Source organism: Pleurodeles waltl, chromosome 2_1 (genome assembly GCF_031143425.1).
Source record: "Pleurodeles waltl isolate 20211129_DDA chromosome 2_1, aPleWal1.hap1.20221129, whole genome shotgun sequence".
Classification (NCBI taxonomy): Eukaryota; Metazoa; Chordata; class Amphibia; order Caudata; family Salamandridae; genus Pleurodeles; species Pleurodeles waltl.
Window position 1 is genome coordinate 603,211,270 of NC_090438.1, and position 27,310 is coordinate 603,238,579.

The 27,310-nt window shown below is 44.7% G+C and overlaps 1 protein-coding gene across 1 annotated transcript in view; it reads right to left on the reverse strand.

The window, feature by feature from the left end:
• Positions 1 to 27,310, reverse strand: part of MATCAP2 (microtubule associated tyrosine carboxypeptidase 2) — a 196,933-nt gene that overhangs the window by 44,115 nt on the left and 125,508 nt on the right. The window contains exons 5-6 of the mRNA XM_069215542.1: positions 21,810 to 22,115; positions 6,214 to 6,311 (exon numbers count right to left, since the gene is read on the reverse strand). Coding sequence (XP_069071643.1) covers positions 6,214 to 6,311; positions 21,810 to 22,115 — 404 coding nt within the window. The remainder of the gene's footprint in view (positions 1 to 6,213; positions 6,312 to 21,809; positions 22,116 to 27,310) is intronic.

The following is a 27,310-nucleotide window of genomic DNA, read 5'->3' on the forward strand; positions in this document are numbered from 1 at the left end:
CACCACACATCAGATCATCCCGCTTTGCACCGCAGTCCCGACGCCATCCACGCCAGCGCTCCTGACGTCATCAGCCTGGAGTTCGATCTGCAACGCATGTGACTTCAAGGACCCGACGACTCTCACACCGACTCTGGAACCAACACCACAACACCAGTGACGCCGCTCTCCGGACTTCCCAGCGAGGATCACAAATCCCTGCAATTCCAAAGGTTTTCTTTGCAGGTCTTCCCGACACTGTAGCTGGCCCGCGACGCCGTGGCTGGCCTGAACTGTTGATTTGTTGATCACAACGCCCTGAAAGCCAAAGGTGAAGCTATCGACTTCAAGGAACTGTATTTTTAAGTAAAATCTTGCAGAATCCATACTTCTATTACTTTATGTTGGATTTTTGTCATATTTGGTCTTGTTTCGTAAAGATAAATATTGGCTAAATTTCTAGACCGTGTGTGGTGTCCTTTTGTGGTGTTTTCACTGTGTTACTGTGTGTTATGTGCAAATACTTTACACATTGCTTCTGAGATAAGCCTGACTGCTCGTGCCAAGCTACCAAGGGGGTAAGCAGAGGTTATCTGCGCGGGTACCTCCCTTATCCTGACTAGAGTGAGGGTCCCTACTTGGACAGGGTGCAAAGCGACTGCCAACTTGAGACCCCATTTCTAACAGTAATATAATATGTGAGGTAGTTAGCAGTGCATGGTAAGGATGCAAGTTTTAGTTACTTCAGGGCATGAATTACAGTTATTAGAGATAAGTATAACAGGTGAATTTCAGTGGTGTTGTTAATTTAAAATGGTATGTTTTATCTAACATTCTCACTAAAGTATAACGTCACTCTCAACTTTGTTTTTTTCAGTGAATTTGTAAGGTGTTTTTTTATTATCAATTAGGATATTATTACAATCCCTAAATATCCCTTTACTTTAACCGTTATTTTTTTCAGTGTCTTTCTACGATTTTGTTTTTTAACATAAAGTAAGATGTCCATCACTGTGCACGACTTGGGTATGGGTGCCTAGGTCCCTGTGGGTGCCAACCCACCTTCTCCGCAGCGCACAGGCTTTGGCCAGGCGCAGCATGGAGCTGAGTATCCTAACCACTGCTGTGCACAGCCTTTGGCAAGGCCCTGAACCCAACAGCCCCCCCTCCCCTGCAAGGGGTTTCAAAGACCATGGGGCCTAGTGGCAGCAGTGTCCTTGGAACCCCATGCCCTGAGCCCTGAGACACTGCAGTTACCTGCCTGCAAAAGCATCAGCAGGGAGAACGTCAACTCCCTCTCTGCTCTTTTGCAGGTAGGGAACACAGGTTTGCTTCCACCCGGCAGTGAGCAGACAAATGCCGTTCCCACCGGGAGGGAGTCAAACAGTGCAGCTGGCTCCTGTCACACCTCAATAGTTGCAAGTTGGGGAGACCTGGGGCTCACCCTGTGCCCCATGGGTAGCAATTGCTGTTGGTGTCCTGTGTAAAATCTGGGGCAGCCATACATTTATCTAAAGTGTTACATCCCTGGGGTATGGTGTCCCTGGGGCTTCGTAATGGCCTGAAGGGGGGGGGGGGGTACCGCATGCCCTTTTGCCGGTTAAATGTAATGAGGTCTTGAGGAATGGGGTACCTGGGGCCTGTTAATGGATCTGGGATGGGAGCAACACGCCCTCTCTCCCTAAAAAGGTAATGCAGCTCTGGGAGAATAGGGTCCCCATGGCCTGATTATAGCTCGGGTGCTGCACTTCCCTACCTAACAAAATATATCTGCAGCTACTCCTGGGCCCTTGTCCATTCAGTGGGGCTCATACTTAATAAGAGTGTGAGCCCACGTTTTTTTCATTTTTCTTATCTGCTCTGTGGATCTGCAGATCCACTGCAAAATACAAAAAAATATATATTTTTAGCCATATCAGGCCGGGGGTTGGGGATGGGCAGGGCAATCTTATTTAAAAAAAAAATTTAACAGGACAAGTCTCAGAGTCTTAAAATGTCTGCCACCACATCTTTGTTATTGTGGTGGCAGCCAATCAGATCTTATCTTGAGATCAGTCGGCTCTGTTGATGGCATGATATATACATACATTCTGAACCCTTATTTCTCATAAACTACTGAACGGATTTACACCAAATAATAAAACCAATCTTTCTGGAACAAGATCACGCTCTCTGCCAAATCTGATGTAATTCCGTTCAGCCATTTTGAGATATAGCTTTTCAGTTTTCCTAGGGACAGGGAAAATGTGTTTTGGGACCCTCCCTTTCCTCGGCCTTCACTTGACAGATTACCCCGAAATATTCCAGGAATGACCTGAGGTGGATTAACTTTCTTTTGGAATGTTTTGCGAAGATTTGTCAAACGGCAGCAAAACAAAAAATTGTTTTCCTGTCGAAAAATGGTCCTAACTATAACTACCCAGTGATGACCGCCATTGGGTAATAAATGTATGGCTTCTTTTTTGCACTATTCACATGTTAGGGAGAGTCAGGAGCAGTCACGGCTCGTTGTGCAGTAAAGGAGCGAGGAAGTGAGCGAGGGCACAAAAACATTTAATTTAAAAAAAATAAAAATCTATCTGCTCCGTCATGCTGCTCCTCTTTCCTGGTCACTGCAGGCAGGCACAGGCTCCCACCCTGCTATGCAGCCAATCCTAACACTGCATGAAAGCAGCGTTAGGATTGGCCAGAGCACCCAGCCAGGGCGCTCCTAGGCAGACTGGGAGCCTGTGCCTGCTCTCTCCAGCCCGGCAACACAATGCTGGGTTGGAGAGAGCACAGTGCGCATGTGTGTTAGGCCGGCCTGAGACAGCCGGCCAAACACACATGCGCACTGAGGGGAGTGCATAGTGCACTCCCCCTTGCCATTTCCCATGGCCTGCTCCTTTAACAACAAAACGATAATAAACACAGTTTATTATTGTTTCATTGGTAAAGTATTGCAGCGGCTGTTGCTTGCGGGGGCGACACTCCTCCACCATACAGGAGGAGCCGTCACTGGTCTGGAGCCTTGTGACACTTTCTGTGCACATGCCTTGAATTGAAACCATTTGTTTGAGGATGTTGGTAAGACCTTTTCCTGAGTGTGATTTAAAGACAAGGGTCCTTTTGGTGGTACTTTGATATAAACACATAATGGGTCCTACGCGGTTGAATGCAACAGTGAGTGAGATGTTTGTTGGCATTCCTGTGACACTGATTTGGATTACACATGTGCATACTGTTGGGTCATGGCAATATACCAAGGTCAACGAGCCATTCATCCCAAGATGTACCCTGGTAGACTGAGTTGCTTGTCAGTTTAGTGGTCACACTCACCTCTGTGACACATGACATTTCACCATATTGTCGCCTTCCATGGACACACTATACAGCATCACCAGTTTTAGATCACATGGCACCACATGTATATGTATTTTAGTTGTGCCCTGTTGAGTAATATTGCTCAATTTGTCTTCCTTTCATCTCTGATGTAATAACACACTCCCTTGTTGTGTCCTGAGGAGGCCAAAACTAGCGACCAGTCACAAGGATGAGTCCACGAGGAATGTGCAAACACTGAGTTTCAGATAGCCACTAGGAATCTGAGAGAACAGACACCCGCATATGCAGTGGCTTCCCCTTGAAAAGGTTGACTAGCAACGGGTGGACAATGCACAATAATGTAGGATTGGTCATCATTTAATACCAACTTCGATACTCACAAGGACACAGGGGGTAATTCTGACCCCACGGGAGCACCGCCAACAGGCTGGCGGTGCTCCCACGAGCATTCTGACCGCGGCGGTTCAGCCGCGGTCAGAAGCGGAAAGTCGGCGGTCTCCCGCCGACTTTCCGCTGCTCGGGGGAATCCTCCATGGCTGCGGAGCGCGCTCCGCAGCCATGGGGATTCTGACACCCCCTACCGCCATCCTGTTCCTGGCGGGTCTCCCGCCAGGAACAGGATGGCGGTAGGGGTGCCGCGGGGCCCCCGTAAGAGGGCCCCGCAAAGTATTTCAGTGTCTGCCATGCAGACACTGAAATACGCGACAGGTGCAAAATGCACCCGTCGCACCCCTGCAACTACGCCGGCTCAATTCTGAGCCGGCGTCCTCGTTGCAGGGGCATTTCCTCTGGGCCGGCGGGCGCTCTTTTGGAGAGCGCCCGCCGGCCCAGAGGAAATGTTAGAATGGCCGCCGCGGTCTTGTGACCGCGGTGCGGTCATTTGGCGGCGGAACCTTGGCGGACGGCGGAGGCCCACAGTGTTTTGTGACTGAAAAATGTAAAATGTATGATTTGTAAAGACGTGAATGGCAAATGAAAGAAATGTACAGTCATTGTGATGACGATCTGTGTATGCATTCAACATATATGGGACTCAGGAACAGGTATCTCTGACATAAAAAATTATAATGGGGTGACATTAAAATAATATGCTTTGACCGATGATGATGGTTGACTAAGTACCACAGGTATATCCCTTCCCGCTAGAGCTTTCTTCCTTTCTGCTTTACAACTTGGTGTCGCAGGTGCTTTTTTCTCTAATTGGTAACTGAATGTTACACGTGGAGGGAGGTAGGTGGGTGAACTTCCTAGTCCCTTAAACAGGCCAACATGACACTGTGGGATCATTAATTAGAGTTGGAAAGAGTACAGAAAGTTCATTTTATATCACTTGATAAATTATTCATTGATCTCGTGACATACCAGATTAAGAACGAGATTTTAGCTCTTTTGTACCACCTAGTGCTACAGGATACTTAATCACTAGTGCATTATACTACCCAGGAGACAACACGTGCATCGTGGGTATGCTTGTTCCCACCACTCTGAATGGGCCCCTGCACACTACCAATGCTGTTGTTTGAATAAATACAATGAACCTTGGTCACCAAGAAGTGTTTTAAGGATAGCCATGTACACCAAGAGGTGTGTTTTTATAGGTTCTGGATTGTGGTGATTGTGCACTGGAATTATGCACCGATATAGTCAACACTATTTTTGTTTTTCTAAGATATGATCCTGATATCAGAAATCATATAATTGTGGCAGAGTAAATATTTTATCTTTAAAGTGGTTACACCTGCCTTGGTGTACTGCAGAGGCCCGAACAAATAGGTCAAAACACATCGACCTTCTTGCACTTTAAGATGTCCGCCACAAAGCCCTCTACGAAATGACTGGGTTGAGGACCACCGCTTGTAATCTTCATTTATGCTGGACACACATATTCATACAGCAGCGCTTTATCTTCAGCTGACTATCTTACGGCGGTCCATTACAAAAGATTTAATAATAGACCTCCCCTTCTGTAGAAGGACTGTGTTGCAATAGTGACATTTAATCTATGTATGTTTGATGATCAGATTTACGATAAATGATATATTTTTGTGTTTGAAATTGGTGCAGTGTATATAGATGATGAAGAGCATGATATCCATTTTTCATGAATAAAATAGGTGGAAACAATACATGGAAGAATGTAACATTTAGACCAAGAACAATTATTGTGTTTTTGGTGAGAACTAAAATACTTTTGATTTATCCTGATAGAGTTTTCTTTTTTTTTCTTTTTTTTCTTCTTTTTCTTGCAGCTTAGTTTGGCAGCTTCAAAGCTGCCAAGGTGAAATGACAAAATAAAACCCATTTGCCAGGTTCCTTTTTAATATTAATAAGTCACCCTTGGGAAGGCCTCGGTAGCCCATCAGGTAAGGTGCTTGCTATTAAAAAGAAAGGCATGTTCCTTTTGAGTTTAACATACCATGGCAGTGAAAACAATTTTACTGTAGAAAGGCCAGTGGTCCCATTTCACTAGCCACGTGCTTACGTTTATTTGGGACCACCAAAAATGTTACTCCAAGGTATCAAATTCATTGTTACACCTGACTCATTGCTGGGATCCGATCTAAGGTAAATCTTAATAGAAAGGTGACATTAGAAAGTCACCACTAGTTTCCCAAACCTCTGGACGTTGGGGCAGCGTTTCTTACTGTACAAGTCAGAGGCCTCACCGTTTGAAATCTAAGCCTGATGCGCTCTTGCAATCAAGCAGCAAAATACATTGATTGTAAGCATCCACACAATTTACTTGTAAGCTATCTTCAGGAAATGGGTCCACCATGTTAGTGAGGGATGTTTGTTTGTGGAATTAACATTTTTCTAATGGAACTGAAGCAACAAACCTCAGTTTACATAAAGGTGAAGCATTTCGGCCACACATTCCAATTTCTGGGTTAATATATCAGTTTAACTCACCTTTCCCAGAGCTGTCAACAAATTAAAGTCGATGGTCTCTCTGTGCCTCAGAATTTGAAGTATGCCATTCAAGTACACCTGATCTTTACTAAAGCAACCTAAAGAAATCAAAATGCACGTTAATGGCATAGAAAACGTTTCCAAAAGTAATAAATAAACGAACAATTAGCAACTCAACAAACCTAGGCCACTGTACCTTTGTGGTGTCCATTATTACTGTTGCATAAAATACTCTAAGGGCATTTGCACCTGTAATCTGCAAAACTACACAACATGAACATTGTTTTCATTCAGAGTTTAGCATGGTCATGTAGAGTTGTATTTTTACTGGATCAGAACAGCAGTATTCCATCAACCATTCTGGTTTGCAATTTGGACGTCAGTTACTATCCAGGAGTCACCAAACTACTTACTATTCAGCTTTAGCAAAATATTTCAAACTGTTTTGATAGCCGTGTGTCCACGCAGTACATGAAAAGTGATAAATCAAACTGGCGTGATTTCCTAGAGCTCCAAAACAGGAAATATCAGAAGGACCTCTTTCAACATTCGCTGGCAATGGCAATGTAGTGGGTAGGCCATCATTCAACTGTTTCCTGATGGTACAGCTGGCTGAAGCTGCACTGCAAGACACCTGGCACTTTGCACAACCTGTAAACCAGTCGGGCAGACCATGAGTTTGGAAGGGTGTGAGCTCTGTTGATTTACAGTGGTGGATCCACTCTACTAAACTCTTAAGCCTTAAAAGGAAAGAGCAAAACATGGCAGACACGGAGAGAAATTGGGGCATTGTAGCAAAGCACAGCAATGCCGGGCAAGGAAACCTCCTGATAGTCATCCCATCCTAAATAGGGTGAGGTGACGATCAGAGTAACTTGACAGCCCCATGAAGGATGTGCTGCCAGGTCAAGGGTTTTTACTGGCAGATGCAACTGAAGCGTCACTGATGGAAACTGTGCATTCCTCGCCCTCCCTCCCCCCCACACTCAATAGGAAAGGCACCAAAGGTTTGGTGGAGCAGGCAAGATACCAATTTGTGATGTTCCACATGCTCAGCCATGATCCTCTAAATATTTTATTAAGGGCCTGATTCAGAGTTTGGCCAAGGGATACTGTCAAAAACATGACAAATATCCCACCTGCCTTATTACATTAGGATATGATGCACTTGTAATAAGGCGGACAGGATATACGTCATGTTTGTGACGGAGTACCCCTCCACCAAACTCTAAATCAGGCCTCTGTTCCTATATGTCTTCAATAGTGAGATCCTTTAGTATAGTATACTGTTTATTTACTTGCATCAGTCGGGCCTCTTTTCAATTGGGCCTAAATTTAATGGTACCCTTGCCGCAGGGTGTGGTACCATTAGCTTGTCTAGCTTTGAATCCATTTTTTCTTTTTGTGCTCTTGCATTGATAGGTTCTAGTAAATACCTTATATACCTTATAAGCGTGGAGAGAGAAATATGGTTGAATATATCTGAAATGCAGGTTCTCCACAAGACATTCAAAAAGACTTCTTCAAATTATAACTTCAGGTCAGAAATGGGGACAGGGGCGTAGCTTGGCAGTGGTGTAACAAAACTTGAGCCCTCCCCTGGCAAAGTACCTGTAGGGGGCCCCCACACCCCTGGACCCAGTTAGGGGTCACCTTTGCAGAGTGTACTGTGGTGAGGGCCCCCTGGAGTTCGGGGGCCCACCCGCATCACGAGGGCTTGCAGGGGCATTTGTTACACCTGTGTTCTTGGTCTGTATGATTGTGGGATTGTGAGCATCAGATTTTTCGACAATCAGGCTTGCATATAATGTTTAAATACATTATACGACAAAGAGGGTGCACAAAATGAGACGATTGTGTGTGTGTGTGTTTTTGTTTGTGTGTATGTAAAAATTCCTGGTGAAATCTGACAGGCATCTCATCATACCCGACTGAAAACACTTGTATATAAATTTTATCAGAAAATACTTTTATTAAGGGAGTGTAGCACCCCAAACACCTCTCCTGAAGCTACGAGCCTGAATGGGGAGATAGTGTTTACTGGTGCACAGAAATAAAGTTAAAATCCTCTGAAGATTCCAAAATCCCAAGCCTTTACCTAAGACTGTCTTCATGTCTACAAAGTACCATATTACTGTGAACAAAAACGTCTCCCTCTTTATAGGTCATGCAGGGGAGGGGTATTGCAGTCCTATGAAATTTAGGCAGGAAAATGGAAAACCAAGGATTTCTATGAGGTAAACAAGAAAGATCCTTTCTGAAGAACTACTTTTATTTTGTTCACATTGTGATGAAGAAAGAGTATACTGAGAAAAATGTTATCGTGCAGGGTAGTCTGACTGCCTTTTACCATTTCTCTTGGTAAAGTTCTCACTTAGCTCCTAAACTCTCATTAACACCTCCTATCAGGGATGCTTGGAACAGACCTTCCTTTTACAACATGGTATTAAGGTAAAAAGTCAAGTCTGTACAATAGGATATTGCTACACGTCTTTACACATACGTCTATAGTCATGACACAGCCACCTTGGAAACAGGCACTTGGCTTGTGTTTCCTTTGGTAATGAGTTATGGATCAAGACATTCTGTTGGGGAACGTAAATAAACCATGCAACAGACGGGTAACAAAATGAGATTTCAGCCTGCAAACAATATCTGTTCAATACTAAATATGGACTTTGGTTTTTGAAAAGTGCTGCGGACATGCAATATAAGGCTAGGTTGATATGGAAGAGAATTAGACATGCAATGCATACCTGCAGTGTTTGTGTATTATAGTGCACTGTAAATGCCTTGTTATTCATGTGCAGGACAAAACGTCTAAATATGTCGCAAAGGAAATGTAAAAGATGAAGAAGGCAGTCTTGATAGATTGATTACATTCAAAATTGTGTTTTGTCATCTTCAGCCAGGTGATATGAGACATAGTGGCCAGCTACATTACTACAGTTAACATAATTCTGAATAAGATCATTATTAAACAACCTTTAAGAGGTTCATGTAATACCACTAGTTTCAACAACTTTTGTGTGTTCTTTACTTCATTGACATCTAAAAAGAATAAACAAAATGCAGACTACTGTAAGAATGGTTCATTTACCTCCCAAAAAAATGGTTAGACCTTGTCTTTCTGTTTGATTAGTTGTTTTAAAGTCAAAGTCGTACTGGTTGTACTCTTTAAAGCCGTGAATGCTTTAAAATGTAGAGGACAAAGGCTTGTGAAACTCAGTTAGGCATTTTAGCCTTTCAATTTTGCAGTATTTTGTGTGTTTAAAACGTGAAGCACAATTATGTACATGCTGGGCAAATTATAAACTCCCTGAGGTGGGTGATACCAGGAGAGGTAATTTGTCAAATGCCCACAGCAACAGGAGGTCCAAGATCTGAGTGTAAAAGATACCCCAGAGTGATATACCCACCTGCAAGGGTTAATACATCCACATTCAGGGTGGGTAATAGAAACTTACTTCACTTTGTTTCTCGCACATGCTTGTTCAACATCAGGTTCAGATGAAGATGAGTCACATCTGCCTTTCTGGATTAATGGTTTCATGCAAAAAACCCTTCCTAATGTATGTGGCTTCAAGGCAGACACTTTCAGGGCAGCATCAAATGTCACTTCCTAGGTTGTAATTTCCCAACAAACATTATTATGGCAGAACATATGTTTTCTGTTGTACAGTACATTCAGGAAAGTATAGTAAGAAGGCGAGAGGTTGAATCATCTATATTTGTGATTGAACGGAGGATAGCACCTTTTCTGATTGATCAGCTTATCATCATGAAAATTATTCAACAATGCTGTCATTCAGTAAGCCTCACCGTTAAAGGGGTCATCTGGTGAAGTATGTCACAGTATATTTTAATACTCATGCAGACATCATCAAACAAAGGAACATTCTGGAATGTTTATTGTTGCCGATTGTTAGGGATGTAGGACTTAAAGATATCTGTTTTCTCTTCACTGGAGATCCTTAATTTAAGCCTGTACAGAAGGAACTGGGGACAAGAAAAAGACAGATGCCCAGTCACAACCAGTATGACGTTGACTTTGAAACAGCTAATCAACCAGAAAGACAAGGTCTAACCATTTGCCCAGGAGGTGAAAGCCGGATGAGCCACATAAATACTGTAATGAAGTGTGCAAAGATTTACTACGTGAAAACTCAACAAAAGTGTTCCACTTTACCCACTGCCCTGAATGGTGCACCAGAAAGCACTGCAAATATTGTTCTAGGGTTCGGTTCAAGTGCTTTGTCTTTCAGTCCATTTGGACATGATAGGTGGTGGAAAGAAATGTATAGCCCCCTAATTTTTTGAGTAATACTTCCATAGTCCAACTTTAAACAGGGACCCATTATGTGTAATGATTGTATGTGGTAGTCCATGTAGCCTTCCAATTTCTTTAAGGAGATGGTTGCTAATGTGGGAGCAATGAGAATCTTTATTAAAGGAATAAGGGGCCATATGTACGAACACTTTTCCCATAGACACAGAATGGGGAAAAACCTTTGCTACATCTGGCCCCAAGTGTGCTATCTTTGTGAGGTAATCAAGGACTACTAATACAACATTCCTTCTGAAGATTGCAAGTCTGTAATGAAATAAAAAAAGAACTCATACCACGGTTGCTAGTGGTTGGGTAAAGGCTGTAACATACCCACAGGCTTCTTTTGATGTACCTTTGCCTGAACACAGCTGCACACTGATGTATATATTTTTTGATACAATTTCTAATTCCTGGCCACAACAACTGTAACATTATTAATCCTCTGGTCCTTTGTATTCCTAGGTGCACTGCAACTGGAGGTAATGCCCCCATTTCATAACGAGTTTTTGTGATTCCAAGTAAGGGATAAAAGCTCTGTGCTGATGCCACAGAAGGTCCTTGTCAGCTTTTCCTTTGGAGGAATACAGTGCAATTGACTCTGATAGACCAAAACTCTATATACTTCTTTGACCTGTTTTAAGAAGATCTCTGCATGTTATCCTCCCTAACTGTGAGGGGATGGATTCATCCAAATGGAATCTTAGTCCCACCATAAAATCAATGAGACAGTCACTAAACAAAAGCATCACTAAATTCTTGATAGGTTACTGGAACCCGAGGAAGGTTAGATTCTGGTTGTAGCATATAACAGGTTAATGGAAGATCTTGTCTTAATCATTTACATGGGAAGCAGTGAGGTTCACCACACTACTCTGAAAAAGTAAAAGTCTGTCCTCTTCAGTTGATCTGTAGATTGTGCTTACACAACCATGAAGTTCTGAGGACCACAGTGAACTTTGGGGAATCAATCAGATCAAGCAGAATACATTCATAATGTCAATTCTTCAAAGTCATAACTAATTCAAAAGTCTTTTACAGTCGATTTCAGGAATTTCTGCAGACAGACTTTAAGAAACTGACTCACCAGGTCATAATATGAATATAATCCCTTTCAACATCTTTCTTTTTCCTAGGATGTTAATGACTTTCGGACACTTCCCAATGCCATCAGCTCATCCTTAGACCAGAGACACTTCCAGAGACACTTCCACATTCTCCCTAGAGATTTGTTGAACACATTCCTAGGAAAGAATGGCCTCCTTGTCTTGTCTGCTTTTTCTCTGCTTCTATCTGTAGCATTAGATTTATAAGGACCATAGTATTTGTAATCAGTTAACTACTAAAGACAATGCCTTCTTCAAATCATCTTTGAGGCCTTGGTAGGCTGCAGGGTAGGTGGATTCATCACTTCAGGCTGCTTCAGCTACCAATTGCGAACAGTGACTTAACTAAGCAAATCTCGGAAACCATGGAGAAGGGTAAGTAATTCAGTATGTCTAGCCACTTCTGTTTGTTTTAGCCCAACTATAGCTGTAAACTGGTGTACAAATGTTGCAAAATTTGTCAGCCATGGGTGTAGAAAGCTGGCTTTTTATGTAGGTTACCAATGTAGGGGTACACCATGCAAAATGTCTAGACGACCCTTATTGATTTAAAGGGGCATACTTTAATAATCCGAAGTGCTCGATCTGTGGTAGTGTGGTTGAGCAGTTTAGGCTTATCAGAGGGGATTGTTGAGCATTTGTTGTACACATACAGTCAATAAATGAGACAAACCCTCAAAAATAAATCTGAGACCAATTAAGAAAAATAACGCAGATAATTATATATATTTAGACACCAAGATCATTGATAGTGGGTAAGTACTTTATGTGTTATAGATTTTACAAGAAAACAGTAAAAATAACAGAGCTGTCAGAATTGAGGCATGAGCCTTGAGTGCGGTAATATTATCCTGTGGGAGAAACATACACTGCATTTCAAATTTCAATACTGTTGTCGAGCCATCTGAAGATCCTCTTGTCTTTTATTTATTTCCTGTGCCGTCACCTGTATTTGATTGATCTCGGTATCCGTATTAACGATCTGGCAATCTGTTACCACCTTTGGATAACTGGATGCAGATAAGAGCGAGACTAAGTCCAACAGCTACCTTTTTGAGCTAACTCACAGTCTGTAACTAAACAACAGACAGAAACCCAGAGATAAGGGTAAAGGGGTGTAGATGAGGGAAAGACACCTGTGCCAGTAAACTAGTTGGTGGAACACTTGGGCTGCAATGTCAGATTACAGGCAGCGCTTCATCACACATTCACAGCACCATCCTTTTAAGAACGCAGAGAGACGACAATAAAGTAAGTATAGCACCACTTGTACAATCAATGTACAGGAGACAGGACATAAATACTTAACCCATGAGTAGAAGAGTTCTGATGCAACTAGCACACAGGCACACCTGAAAGCTTGCCAGAGAACCAAAGATGATCTAACTACACCACTCCGGGAAAATGCTGAGTGGTGTTAAGATGAAAAACATGACTGCAGGAGAGGATTCATGGTAAGGAACACATCGAATCAGGAATGGATGGAAGTACTATCTAAGTCAATGGAAGGAATTTAACAGGAAGGAACAAGGGGAACCGAGGAGGAGAAAAACAATAAAGTGGAGGGAATGGGTCAGGTGCGAACTGATATGAAAGCAACTTCTAGCAACCGGTGTTGCCAGGCACTTCCCCTCGAGTCTCATGAGCTTTATAGAGCTCTACATATAGTGACCTGTAAATGTCAGGATGACCTATCTGCTAGCCCTGTAGAGGCTGGAAGGATAAGTTACTTACCTGTAAATCCTAGTTCTCTTCCAGGGGTATCCTCATCAAAGTCATAAACATTGAATATTCCCGCCCTTGTGCGGGGACCCCGGAGCATATATATAAAATACATACATATTATCATGTGTAAAACAGCAATGCAGGCTATAATCATAAATAGGCTAAAATGCTTTATTTCTATGCAAGTTTTTTTTTTTTTTTTTTTATATTATAAAATCACAATAGATCATAAATATCTACCTAAGCCCCCAAAAACTGGACTTAGGGAAGTAAACAGCAGTAAATAGCAGAGAAAAATAGAAAAAACTACATTGAAAAACAATGAAGCATTCTTAGCCAATAGGCTGCATGCAGGTTAACACAGGAGAACCATAAAAACTTTGGCACCGTGCCTTTAAGACCCTGAGCACCTCCAGTATCCCACCATGCCTCAGGGGTGAAGGGAAGGTGACAGTTGGTTCTTAGTTAGGTCAGTACTTTTTTACGGTGACAATCTGTGTAACTGATCAGAAAGATAATCTGTCCTGCACTTCCAGGAGACTTGAGTCCGGGGAGGAGGGTGGGTTGTTTATGACTTTGATGAGGATACCCCTGGAAGAGAACTAGGATTTACAGGTAAGTAACTTATCCTTCTCTTCCAGGGGATCCTCATCAATAGTCATAAACATTGAATAGATTAGCAAGCCCATCCCTAAACTCTGCGGACTGTCTGAAAGAAGTGCAGGAAAAGATATATATTCATGCAAATAGATTTCTAAGAGAGGCCTGCCCCACCTGGGCATCCGCTCTTGCATCCGAGTCTAAACAGTAATGCTTAGTAAAGGTATGCACAGACTTCCATGTAGCAGCCTTACAAATCTCGGAAATTGGTACATTGTTAAGGAGGGCAGCAGTAGCCGCTTTTCCCCTTGTGGAATGCGCTTTTGGCCTAGCCAGTAATCTCTTATTAGCCAGTTGGTAAGAGTTAACAATACAAGACACAATCCATCTTGATATCGTTCGTTTAGACGCTGCCTCTCCTGTTCTTAAATGACCATAATTTAGAAACAAATGGTTAGAATGTCTAATCGGTTTTGTTTTGTCCAAATAGAATTTCAGCACTCTTTTCAAGTCTAAAGAGTGCAATGCTTTCTCAGCCGGAGTCTCCGGCTTGGGAAAGAAAGTCGGTAAAGATATAGTCTGATTGATATGGAATTCTGACACCACCTTCGGAAGGAAAGATGGGTGAGTTCGCAGAACCACTCTATTATCGTGAAAAACCGTGTACGGTTCTCTGCAAGACAGAGCCTGAATTTCGCTGACCCTCCTCGCTGAAGTAATGGCCACCAAAAAAGCCGTCTTCCACATAAGGTGCTGTAAAGAGGCCTTGTGGATAGGTTCAAAAGGAGGGCCCATAAGTTTTGACAGGACTACATTCAGTTCCCATGGAGGAGAAGGTCTCCGAATGGGAGGAAAAACCTTTTTCAAGCCTTCTAAAAAATCCTTGACTACAGGTATCGTAAAGAAGGATTCCTGAGAAGGCGACTTACGATACGCTGTAATTGCAGACAAATGAACCTTAATAGAAGATACCTGCAGACCAGACTTCGCCAGATGAAGTAAATAGGACAGTATGACGTCCTCCTGAGCTCGTATGGGATTTATACCTTGTTGAGAGCACCAGATGTAAAATCTCTTCCACTTAAAAGCGTAAGAACGCCGCGTGGAAGGTCGTTTTGACTCTTTCAAGATGCTCATGCACTCCTGTGAGAGCCCTAGGTGCCCATACTGTAGGAATTCAGGAGCCATGCTGTCAAGCTCAGAGAGGGAAGGTTGGGATGTAGGATTCTGCCTTCCATTCTGCTCAGGAGATCCGGTCTGCACGGCAACCTCCTGTGAGGTCTTTCCGATAAGTTGAGTAGGTCCGTGTACCAGAATTGGCGGTGCCATTGTGGCGCTATCAGAATCATTCTGGTTCTGGAGTTGTAAAATTTGTTGATTACTGCCGGTATGAGGGGAATCGGTGGAAAGGCGTAGAGAAATGTCCCTGACCAGTTGATCAACAGGGCACTCCCTTGAGATCCCAGACGGCAGAACCTGGATGCGAAGTCTGGGCATTTCTTGTTTGTTTCGTGTACAAAGAGATCCAACTGGGGTCGACCCCATTGACCGAAGATGTCCTCGACGACTTCGTCGTGTAGGACCCAGTCGTGCGCGTCTTCCAGATGTCTGCTCAGGAAATCTGCCTCTACGTTTTGCTGACCTGGCAGGTGTACCGCTGTGATAGACATTCCCCTGGCCAGGAGCCAATGCCATATCGTTTGGGATTCTCGAGACAGAGGTAGTGATCTTGTTCCCCCCTGTTTGTTCAGGTAATACATTGTGGTTGTATTGTCTGTCTGAATTAGGATAGATTTCCCCTGAACCAATGGAGAGAAAGATTTGAGAGCCAGATGGACTGCTCTGAGTTCCAGTAGATTTATGTGATAGTTCTTTTCCTTGTCGGACCACAGACCCTGAGCTTGGAAGGAACCCAGATGAGCACCCCAACCCTGAAGAGACGCATCCGTTACCAGAGTGTCGACTGGAATTGTCTGGTGAAACGGAGAACCTATCGACAGGTGAGGTCTGTGCATCCACCATTGTAGTGATTGAAAAGCCACTGCTGGTAGTCGAACTCTGTCCTCCCAGTGACCAGTCTTTTGGCTCCAATTGTTCTCTAATGCCTCCTGAAGGGGCCTCATGCGTAGCCTGGCATTCGGGACAATGAAGATGCATGAAGCCATGGAGCCCAGAAGCGATGTCACCTGACGAGCTGTAGGTGCATCGGCTGTTAATAGTTGTTGACACTTCCTGTGGATTGATAAAAGTCGTTCCTCCGAAGGATACACTCTTTGGAGCTCTGTGTTTAGTATCGCTCCCAGGTAGTGGAGGTTTTGTGTTGGAATCAAGGTTGACTTGTCGTGGTTGACTTGAAGACCTAGAGACTCGAAAGTTCTTAGAACGATATCTCGATGTTTTCTCGCCTGATCCGGAGATGAGGCCTTCACTAGCCAGTCGTCCAGGTAGGGGGAAGACGAATATTTTTTGTCTTCGAAGGTGTGCCGCTACCACTGCTACACATTTTGAAAAGACTCGGGGTGCAGACTTCAGGCCGAATGGAAGGACTCTGAATTGGTAGTGCTGTGACGCTATCTGGAAACGTAAACATTTCCGATGTTTGGTTGCTATTGGGATGTGAAAATATGCATCCTGTAGGTCGATGGAGCACATCCAGTCTCCCTGATGCAGTTGCGGGACAATCTGGTGAAGGGCTAGCATCCTGAACTTTTGTTTTCTTATGTACTTGTTCAGGAGCCGTAAGTCCAGAATTGGCCTGAAGAGGCCCTGTTGACCTTTTTTCGCCACCAGAAAGTAACGGGAGTACACCCCTTTTCCTTTTTGTGCCGGAGGAACCTTTTCTACAGCTTTCTTTTGTAGGAGTGCGAGAACTTCCTTGCGTAGCAGGCTGAGATGAGAAGGAAAACACCTTGCTGGCGGCAAGTGTGGAGGAGGTTTTTTGAAAAGGAGAGAATAGCCATGTTCGACAATATTGAGCACCCATTTGTCTTTTGTGATGGAGTGCCACTCGCGAAGATGATGCGTAACACTTCCCCCCACCGGAGTGGTGCACAGTGCTGAGGGAAGCAATGCCTCATTGCTTTGATGGTGTCTTTGCTGTAGACTGTTGAGGTCTACTTGACCCTCGGTCTCTTGTGGGTCTACGTGCCTGAAACAGGGGACGTCCCTGTCGTTGTTGTGGCCTCTGAGACCAGTGAGGGGTTTGAACCCTCTGCTGGAATGGTCGTCTGTCATACGGCCTGTACCTCCGCCTGAAGTCTTTTTTACGTTCCAGGCCCACTGCCCTCATCGTGTCGACTTCCGTTTTCATTCGGGCCATCTCTTCATCCGCGTGGGTACCGAACAACGAACTCCCGCTGAATGGGAGGTTCAAAATGCGCTGCTGTGCTTCCTGTTTCAGACCCGTGAGCCGTAGCCAGGAAGACCTCCTAGCGCAGATTCCGTGCGCATACCCATGCGCAGCCAAATCCGCCCCGTCCGCCGCCGCGCTGATGACCTGGTTAGATACTAGGCCCCCTTCCTGCAAGATTTCCTTGAAGTCCTGTCTATCTTCCCTGGGCAACTTTTCTGTAAATCTGTGGAGTGAGTCCCACAGAGAGCGGTCATATCTGCCCAGAAGTGCTGAGGCGCTGGAGACCTTCATAGCAGATGCCGCCGTACCGCACATCTTTCTCCCCAGAGAGTCTAGGTGTCTGCTCTCCTTATCCGGGGGGACTGTGGAAGATGATGCCACAGAGTGTGTTTTTCTGGCTGCGGCTAAGATCACAGAGTCCGGTGGCGGATCCTTCCGCAGGAATAAAGGATCTTGTTCCGGAGCTTTGTATTTCTTTTGAATCCTAGCCGGGGCAGACTTGAGAGTGGCTGGAGACAGAAAAGTGTCCATAGTCGGTTGCAGCAAACCCGGTACTAGTGGCAGCAGTTTTCTCGAGACTGATCTGTGTTGTAGGGTCTCAAAGATAACTGAGGATGAGGTGGCCGGCTCCGGTACCTCAATATTTAGCTTCTGCGCTCCCCTTAGAAGAACCTCATTAAAAGTGGTGATATCATCCACCGGGGAAATCCTAGCAGGTGGAGAATCTGTGAGTGTGGGGGAGTAGCGCCCAACAGACGATCCTGAAGAAGACCAAGAAGGTGATCTTCTGCGTGGTGTTCGTGACCTGGTTCTCCTTCGGGAACGGGACCTGCTCCGAGAGGCTGTAGCAGAGTGTGCAGGTCTTGTGGTCGGCTGACGAGAAGCAGAACGAGCCCGTCCTGCTCTAGCTGTAGGCGATGGCGTTCTCGGTAATGAGGCAGTAGGAGAATACATCCTAGAGTATTGTGAATCCGGGGATGCTGCCGGTCTATTCAGGCTCTCTAACCATCTGGGTGATAGAGTGATGGGAGAAACATGCCCGATGCTCTGGAATGGGATGATGCACTCCTTATAGAGACCACCGGTGAGGGAGCTTTGTCCGCTGGCTCTACTGCCTGTGACACAGCTGAAGGTTGTGTCGACGTCGATTGCATCCTCGACGTCGAAGGTTGCGATGGCTGATCTGTTCTCGACGTCGAAGGTCTTGACGTCGGAGGTCTTGCCGTCGAGTGTCTTGACGCCGATCGCCTATCGCGGGACCTGGACCTACTCGCCGTCGTGTGTCTCGACGTTGAGTGGCGAGTGGTCGACGGCGGATGTTCATGCCGTCGAGGTGTTTTTGGTGTCGTGTCCTTCGACGCCAAGGGGTGAGACGTTCTCGACGGCGAACGGGAGCGCCGGAGATGGCTCGACGCCGAACGGCGGCCTGCCGTCGACGGAGATGTACCCCTGTGTCCATGCTTCGACGTTTTGTCCCTCGACGTCGGTCTGGTCGCCGTTGACGGCGATCTATGCCGGTGAGACGGTGGTGCCGATGACGTCGATGGAGAACAAACAGGCACAATCCTACCTGTCGACGTCGATCGGGCCATTCCTTCTGCTGTAGGTCTGGGAAGTGAAGAGGATGTTGACTTTTTCCTCTCCTGAAGCCCTTGTAGCCTGATCTTCTCTCTGTCTTTGAGAGTCCTCCTTGACATGTTCTTACAATACTTGCAGGTGTCAGGACAGTGACTCTGTGGCAGGCAGACAATACACAGAGAGTGTGGGTCTGACTGGGCTTTCTTCTTCCCACAAGAAGGACATTTTACAAAAAGAGATGGCATTTTCTGTCAAAAAAGACTTCCAAACTCAGACAAAAGATGTTATCTGTCGAGTAAACAGGAAAAACACTATTTTTAAGGATTTTTCTGAAGAAAAACTCAGAAAAACTGAGAGCTCAATGCTCCAGGATCCTCTCAGAAGAAGCCGGAAAAAAGAACTGACCTAACTATGAACCAACTGTCACCTTCCCTTCACCCCTGAGGCATGGTGGGATACTGGAGGTGCTCAGGGTCTTAAAGGCACGGTGCCAAAGTTTTTATGGTTCTCCTGTGTTAACCTGCATGCAGCCTATTGGCTAAGAATGCTTCATTGTTTTTCAATGTAGTTTTTTCTATTTTTCTCTGCTATTTACTGCTGTTTACTTCCCTAAGTCCAGTTTTTGGGGGCTTAGGTAGATATTTATGATCTATTGTGATTTTATAATATAAAAAATAAAATAAAAAAAACTTGCATAGAAATAAAGCATTTTAGCCTATTTATGATTATAGCCTGCATTGCTGTTTTACACATGATAATATGTATGTATTTTATATATATGCTCCGGGGTCCCCGCACAAGGGCGGGAATATTCAATGTTTATGACTATTGATGAGGATCCCCTGGAAGAGAACAGGGTACATTTAGCAAAGCCCTGGGAGTGTCTGTTCTGCATGATTGCAGTTTCCACTGCCCCATTTTCCATCTTCTCCAGGTATGAAGCTTCTTAAGCCTTTTCTGCTCAGCAATTCTCTGAGATCTGACAAGACTGTCAGAGTGGTAAGATCGAAAAAGACTATTATGTTTATTACACTGATTTTTGTGATTTTACATGGAGACAAATTACTTTTTCAATTAAATCTTATCTAACTATATCCAACCAAGTGACAGTAGATATGACTAACACACTTAATAAAAGCATTGTTCTCAGCATTTTGAAGTATTATGAGGGAAACGCCCTGAAGACCGACTCCGGAACAACGAAGTTGTGGGCAACGAAAGCGGAACTACGCTTTCCTTAACCACGACTTTGTTGTTTTGTGCCTTAACCACGCATGTGCTGAACAACGCACATGCGTGGTTAAGGCACAAACAAGGGAGTCAGCTGAGGAGGACGACCCGACGAGTCAGGTAAGTGGGGCGGGGTGGGGGGTTTGGGTTTTAGTTTTAGGGGCGGGGGTCGGGGTATTTTTAGTTTTAGGGGTGGGGTGGGGGGTTGGGGTTTTAGTTCTAGGGGCGGGGTGGGGGTTCTGGGTATTTTTAGTTTTAGGGGCGTGGGGTGGGTGTTTGGGGTTTTAGTTTTAGGGGCGGGGTATTTTTATTTTTAGGTGAAGGGGGTTGGGGTTTTAGTTTTAGGGGCGGGGGCGGGGTGTCGGGGTATTTTTAGTTTTAGGGGCGGGGTGGGGGGTTGGAGTTTTAGTTTTAGGGGCGGGGTGGGGGTCGGGTCAGATAAGAGGGGCTGGGGTGGGAGGGTCGGGGTATTTTTAGTGTTAGGGGCGGGGGTTGGGGTTTTAGTTTTAGGGGCAGGAGTGGGGGGTCAGGTCAGGTAAGAGGGGTGGGGGTGGGGGGTCAGGTATTTTTAGTTTTAAGGGCGGGGGTCTTAGTTTTAGGGGCGAGGCTGGGGGGTCGGGGTATTTTTAGTTTTAGGGGCGGGGTGGGGGGGCTGGGGTTTTAGTTTTAGTTTTAGGGGCGGGGCGGGGTGGGGGGTCGGGGTATTTTTAGTTTTAGGTGTGGGGGTGAGGGGTTGGGTTTTAGTTTTAGTTTAAGGGGCAGGTGGGGGGTCGGGGTATTTTTAGTTTTAGGGGCAGGGGCGGGGTGGGCAGTTGGGGTTTTAGTTTTAGGGGCAGGGGTGGGGGGTCGGGTATTTTTAGTTTTAGGGGCAGGGGCTGGGGTGGTTTTAGGGGTGGGGGTTGGGGTAGTTTCGGTTTTAGGGATGGGGTGGGGGTTGGGGTTGTTTTAGGGGTGGGGTTGGGGTGGTTTTAGGGTTGGGGGTTGGGGTAGTTTAGGTTTTAGGGATGGGGTGGGGGTTTGGGGGGTTTAGGGGCAGGGTGGGGGCTCGGAGTAGTTTTAGGGGTGGGGTTGGGGTACTTTAGGTTTTGGGGGTAGGGTGGGGGTTGCGGTAATTCTAGGGAGGAGGTGGGGGTTGGGGTAGTTTTAGGGGCAAGGGTGGGGGTTTGGTGTGGTTTTAGGGGGGGAGGCGGGCCGTGGTAATTTTTAGGGGGGGGGGGGTGCGGGGCCAGGGGGGAACGCACGCCGGAACAATGCATGCCTATCACTAATGCCTTTACCAGGATTGCCTTTACAACGAAAAATCGTTGTTAAGGCATTCGTGGTAAAGGCATTAGTGGTAATAACGAGGTCGTTTTTCCAACCTCGTTGTTCAGGCATGCGTTGTTCCGGTAGGTGTGGTTCCGACATACATTTGCATTATGATATTGGCTTTGTAACAGAAGAGGTATTCACTGCTGCCTTTTAACTGCAATTCTCATTTAAGGTCTTCTGTCATGACAAGAAAAACAAACAAACAAATATTCTTCACCTTACTTTGCTCCTGAAAGAGTCTTTGAAACTCAAACATGTGTATAAATACTGCATCCGATACCCATATATTTTGAAGAGCTACATTTGTAAAAAATGCCTCAGAATTTAGCATATCATCAAATCAATGAGGCTTGGGGAGGGGGCATACCTGGTTGAGAAGTATCAGTCCATCCTCTTTTTGCTCGTACACAGTAATCCCACCGGGTGTTTGGGTCTTTAACAAATTTTGCTAGATCTTTAAAGAGTTCACTGAAGGACATTCTGCTGGCCTGATAGACAGTGTAGTAAAGCAGAGCTGCCCTCCACAAGAAAGGATCCTTCCGGAACAAGACACTGTGTATACTTGCCAAACCTTCTTCTGTGGGGTTCACAGGCTTCAGCCCAAATTTTTTGCGACCAATTCCATTTGACCAGGGCTGTTGACTATTATTCATACCACGGAAATAATGAGTTCCTGCAAAGTAAGAAAATACATTTTATTACATTTTTCAAATATGCCTTGATGAACCTCTTCCTTGCTTTGTGGGATTATTTCTTTCTGTACCAGACTGATATAAATTTATCATTTAAGCTCTAGATAAATGTTGCAATTAAAGCCCCACCTTTTCATGTCTACAGTCTGATAAAATCAATTTCCTTCTTTATGACTATAATAGTATACTCCTGACATAATTTGTAGTTCTTCTAACATTGTGTACAATGCAAACTTCCACTAATATAATCAATTTCCCAATAACAATGTGCTTATATTTGCAACTGGCAAATAAAACATACAACACTTTTCATAATTCATTGGAGTCCATTAATAATATTTGTATTCACAAAATACTTTACCACATACTTCTTAACTGCTAGTAAGAACATTTTGTTAAATCTGCTCATGCAAGTCCCACTCTACAACACAGAGTTTACATGATCATCAATGATAGGGAATTCACATATTCAGACAATACAACCTAATCACTCTTAAAAAGCAGATTATATCATCTTCTCAATGGTTCCTTCGCATAACACATATATTGAGTTATAGTGAGGTTTGGGGTGCAGTAAGTCACTGATTCAACACAGATATGACCATTTGGCACATCATAATGCAATTTGTCAATTGGCGGTGGTTTTACTGCCCTCCAGTAGGTTGTTATTCTTCTTTTTGCTGGAACTAGAGCCAAGTGTATTAATTTATTTCTGGTTTTCTTTGGTGTTGGTCTACTATAAAGATTCAAGAGAAAATAAGCCCTCCCTGTCCAAAAGCTTCTCTAGTCGGTCAGCTATGCTCCTCCAAAATCCATTAATGCTGTGACAGTTCCAAACTATGTGGTAGTAGTCTGTGCTAGTTGGTTACATGTAAGGCACTCATGCCCAAATTTATGAAAAGCGGTGCACAGCTGCGCTAGCGCCGTTATGAGTCATCTTTTTTAACGCGAGCTAACGCCATTCCCTAACATCATCCGTGCGCCATATTTAACAAATGATGCACATTGGAGCTAAGGAATGGCTAGCATCTCAAAAAAAGACACTAGCCAGTGAGGGAAGGCGTTAGGGTGAAATGGCACTAGTGGGTCAAAAATGATGGTAGGCTGATTAGCCGCACAAAATCTTCCTCTAGCCAGCCTAGCATCATTTTTTGATGCACAAGCAGCCAAAAGATTACTCCTGCCTAAATATATGCAAAAACAACAGATAATGGATGGAATGCAGAGCAAATCAAACATTCACCCCCAGTCACAGATCTGGGTTTAATCCATCAGTTTTTTTGCTTGCCATGCCATTCCAGTTTGGACCCAACCATATGCAAATCAGTCTTGACCCAGTTCCCCGTAGGAACAGTCCAGCCCAAACTGCCAGACCAGGTCCTCTCTGGACCAGAAACAAGCATGCTGGGACCGGCTTCAGGGTATCACCCTTCATCAGCCAGGCTAGCTTGAATCTGGTGGCATAACAAGCACGGGACCCACGTCTGGGCATACCCTTCCCACTTGGGGCAACAAATGCAAAAACAACAGACGATGGATTAAACCCAGATCTCTGTGACTGAGGGTGAATGTTTGATTTGCTCTGCATTCCGTCCATCATCTGTTCTTTTTGCATTTGTCGCCCTAAGTGGGAAGGGCATGCCCAGACGTGGGTCCCATGCTCACTGCCCCACTGGATTCAAGCTAGCCTAGCTGATGAAGGGTGATACCCTGAAACCAGTCCTAGGATGCTTGTTTCTGGTCCAGCGAGGACCTGGCTTGGCAGTTCGGGCTGGACTGTTCCCATGAGGAACAGGGTCAAGACTGATTTGCATATGGCTGGGTCCAACCTGGGGTGGTGTGGTGAGCAAAAAAACGATGGATTAAACCCAGATCTCTGCGACTGGGGGTGAATGTTTGATTTGCTCTGCATTCCATCCATCATGTGTTCTTTTTGCATTTGTCGCTACAAGTGGGAAAGGTATGTCCAGAAGTGGGCCCCGTGCTCACTGCGCCACTGGATTCAAGCTAGCCTAGCTGATGAAGGGTGATACCCTGAAACCAGTCCTAGGATGCTTGTTTCCAGTCCAGGGAGGACCTGGCTTGGCAGTTCGGGCTGGACTGTTCCCATGAGGACAGGGTCAAGACTGATTTGCATATGGCTGGGTCCAACCTGGGGTGGTGTGGTGAGCAAAAAAACGATGGATTAAACCCAGATCTCTGCGACTGGGGGTGAATGTTTGATTTGCTCTGCATTCCGTCCATCATCGGTTCTTTTTGGTCCTGCCTAATTATAGACAGGAGTCATTACCACAACCCCAATGCCCTCCACTGGGGACCAGTGTCCACAACATACCCAGTGACAGCCAGGGCGCCCCCAGTGGCACACAACACTTACGCATGTACACCTACCTGCAACTTACCTGTGATGGGCTCCCTCCTCCTGTAGTGTCCCTGTGGTGTGGGTGTTGGTGATGCTGCGGGTTGGGGTGGGCATCTTTGTGCCCATTCAATGGTGTTTCCCCATGGAAATGGGCCTACCAGCACATTAACGCCTGGTCTGACCAGGCGTTAAATAATGACGCTAATCAGGCTTAGCCCCATTATTTAGACCTGCCTCCTAGTTGCGCGTTGTTTCAGCGTCGGGTGTTTAATATGGCGCTGGAGGGCTAGCGTCATTTGTACGAAGGAAACACCTACCTTGCATCTCATTGATGCAAGGTGGCTTGGCGCTTCCTAGAAATGGAGTTAAGTTAGCGCCGCTTTAGCGTCACAATAAATTATGCCTAGGCGACGCTAACTTTCCATAAATATGGGCCTCAATGTGTTAGTTCCCAAGTGTCTTACTCTTTCTATTGGGAGACATGTAAGTGTTGGGTAAAGGATGGAACTGGGTATATTTAAATCTCACATTCCTCAAGGCCTTGTGTGTGTGTGTCTGTTTTAAGGCCCTTTTTCATTCCTTGCAGCTGAGGACTATCCCCATGTTGTCTTCCCACATGGATTTGGAGCCTGATAATTCTTATTTTTAAGAAATCGCTATTTCCGACTCGCAAAGTGCCATGTATCACATTTGCGATTCGGTAATAGCGATTTCTTAAAAATCACAAATGCTATTACCGAATCGCAAATTGTGATACCGGCCCCATTCGCATCTATGGGCCTGTTGGCCCATATCTGCGAATTTTTTGCATTTCCAAAATTGCGATTTCTGAACCAGAAATCGCAATTTTGGAAATGCAAAACCCCAGTGTGCTGGGGGGTTAAGGCCCCCTCTGCTGCGCCCCAAAATTTTTTGGGGGGACATGTCAGGTGCACACATGCCAAAAGGGCATGTGTGCCTTACATGTACAATTTAAAAATGCATTTTAAATTGGTGGTAATTAGCGATTCCTAAATGCCAAAATCGCATTTAGGAATTGCTTCATACATGTGCTAAGAAATCGCAAATAAAGAATCCCTATTTGCGATTTCTAATTTAGAGAGTCGCAATTTGCGACTCTCTAAACAGGGTCGCAATTTTGAGGAATCGCTATTTTAGCGATTCCTTAAAATTGCATTCAGAATGTATTTCATACATTCTGAACTGGCATTTTGCATTCGCAAACGGGCATTCGCACCGTTTGCAAATGCAAAATGCTTTCATACATCTGGCCCTATCTGATTGAAAAGTTGTTCTACTGAATGTCAACATCTACAATATCAATATACAAGAATATTAAGGAAAGAATATGGTGGGACAAAATACCGAAAGGTCAGTCCGTATATAAAACTATAGATTTACTATTCCTAACTCCACATTTCTGTACCTTGAATAAATATACATGGTTTAGGCACATAGATGGTGAGTTAGGTATTAAAAATCTAGACTTACTTACCTGTCCATATTTTAGCAATATTTTGCACTCCATATTCTGTCCCACCGATTTTGTGCATTCAGTATTCAGGGTACACACCACCTTGACTAAATCAAAAGGTAGAAATGTTAAGGATTCTATCCACACAAAGTACTGTATCTTATGAAAAAGAGAGCAAACTGTATTTGGTTCTTCCTTTCTCAATGCAGAGCCCACTGCTGAGATATCTACTCTTTATAATGGGAGCATGTAAGATAGTCTAAAAGATATGGAACAACAATTCAATTATCTTTTATTTTTTGAGATATGGAAGATGAACTATTTTATATTTTTTCCAACTCGTGTGTATTAATAAGTTAATCAAATCTTCTAGGTTGTGTTAAAAAACCATATACCTAATTTAAATGTCACTCCTGTGTCCATTTGACTCTGCCCTTGTTCCATAGATTCCTACACAAAGGCAAACGACTATGGTGGAAGATTTGAGGTGCAAATGGCTTTCCAACTTGGCTGTTAGACCCTCCAAAGCACACTGGCTCCTCTTCCCTGTGGGAAGTCCTCTTTTGGAGATTACTCAATAGTACTGGAATTCCTTTCTTGTGGAGACGGGCAGATTTAGTTCCTGCCATACACTATTCAGGCAGCCACAGAGCAAGCATGGCTAATGGGTCGCAACTGTAGGGGTTCAGGCCATTTGCCTCTGATGTCCCAGAATCCATCTGTCCATGATAGCAAGCAGTCACATGCTTCTAAGAAGGTAGGGTGGGAATACCCTAGTTCAGCACTCAACAAACACACATTAATAAAATAAATGATTCTCCACCCCAATGAGTTACATTCCAGAAGAAAACTATTTTAGTGCACCTAGAACTAAAAACTACAGATAAGACATGAACAAGAGGCAACTCAGTGTCTGCATGTTGAGGTTGTCTGCACCATTTCCTGATTTTGGCCCCAGGCCCCTTCCTTATTGTCCAGGTGGTTCTTTCCCTAAGTCAATGTCAAGCATGATCAGGCTCAGGTGCAGAGTTCTACATCTTTTCTCAATGTACACTGTCTCTCTCAAAGTCACTTTGTCTCACTGAGAGAGGTTTTTCAGTCCATGTTTGGGTCAGCATTCAGAAGGCCGTCCGATTCCTCATTTGCTCACTCAGCTCCCACTTCTAAGAAAGCACCAGCTAGCAGTTCTTGTCAGGTCTCTTCATGCAGTTGCATTACCTACAAGACAGCAGCTCCTCATCATCCGTTGACTAGGCCAGCTCCTCGCAGGCACATTGCACAGACTGGGTAAGTGCTTGAAGATTGGTGCAGCCCCAATTTGGCCAATCGGGTCTGGGAGG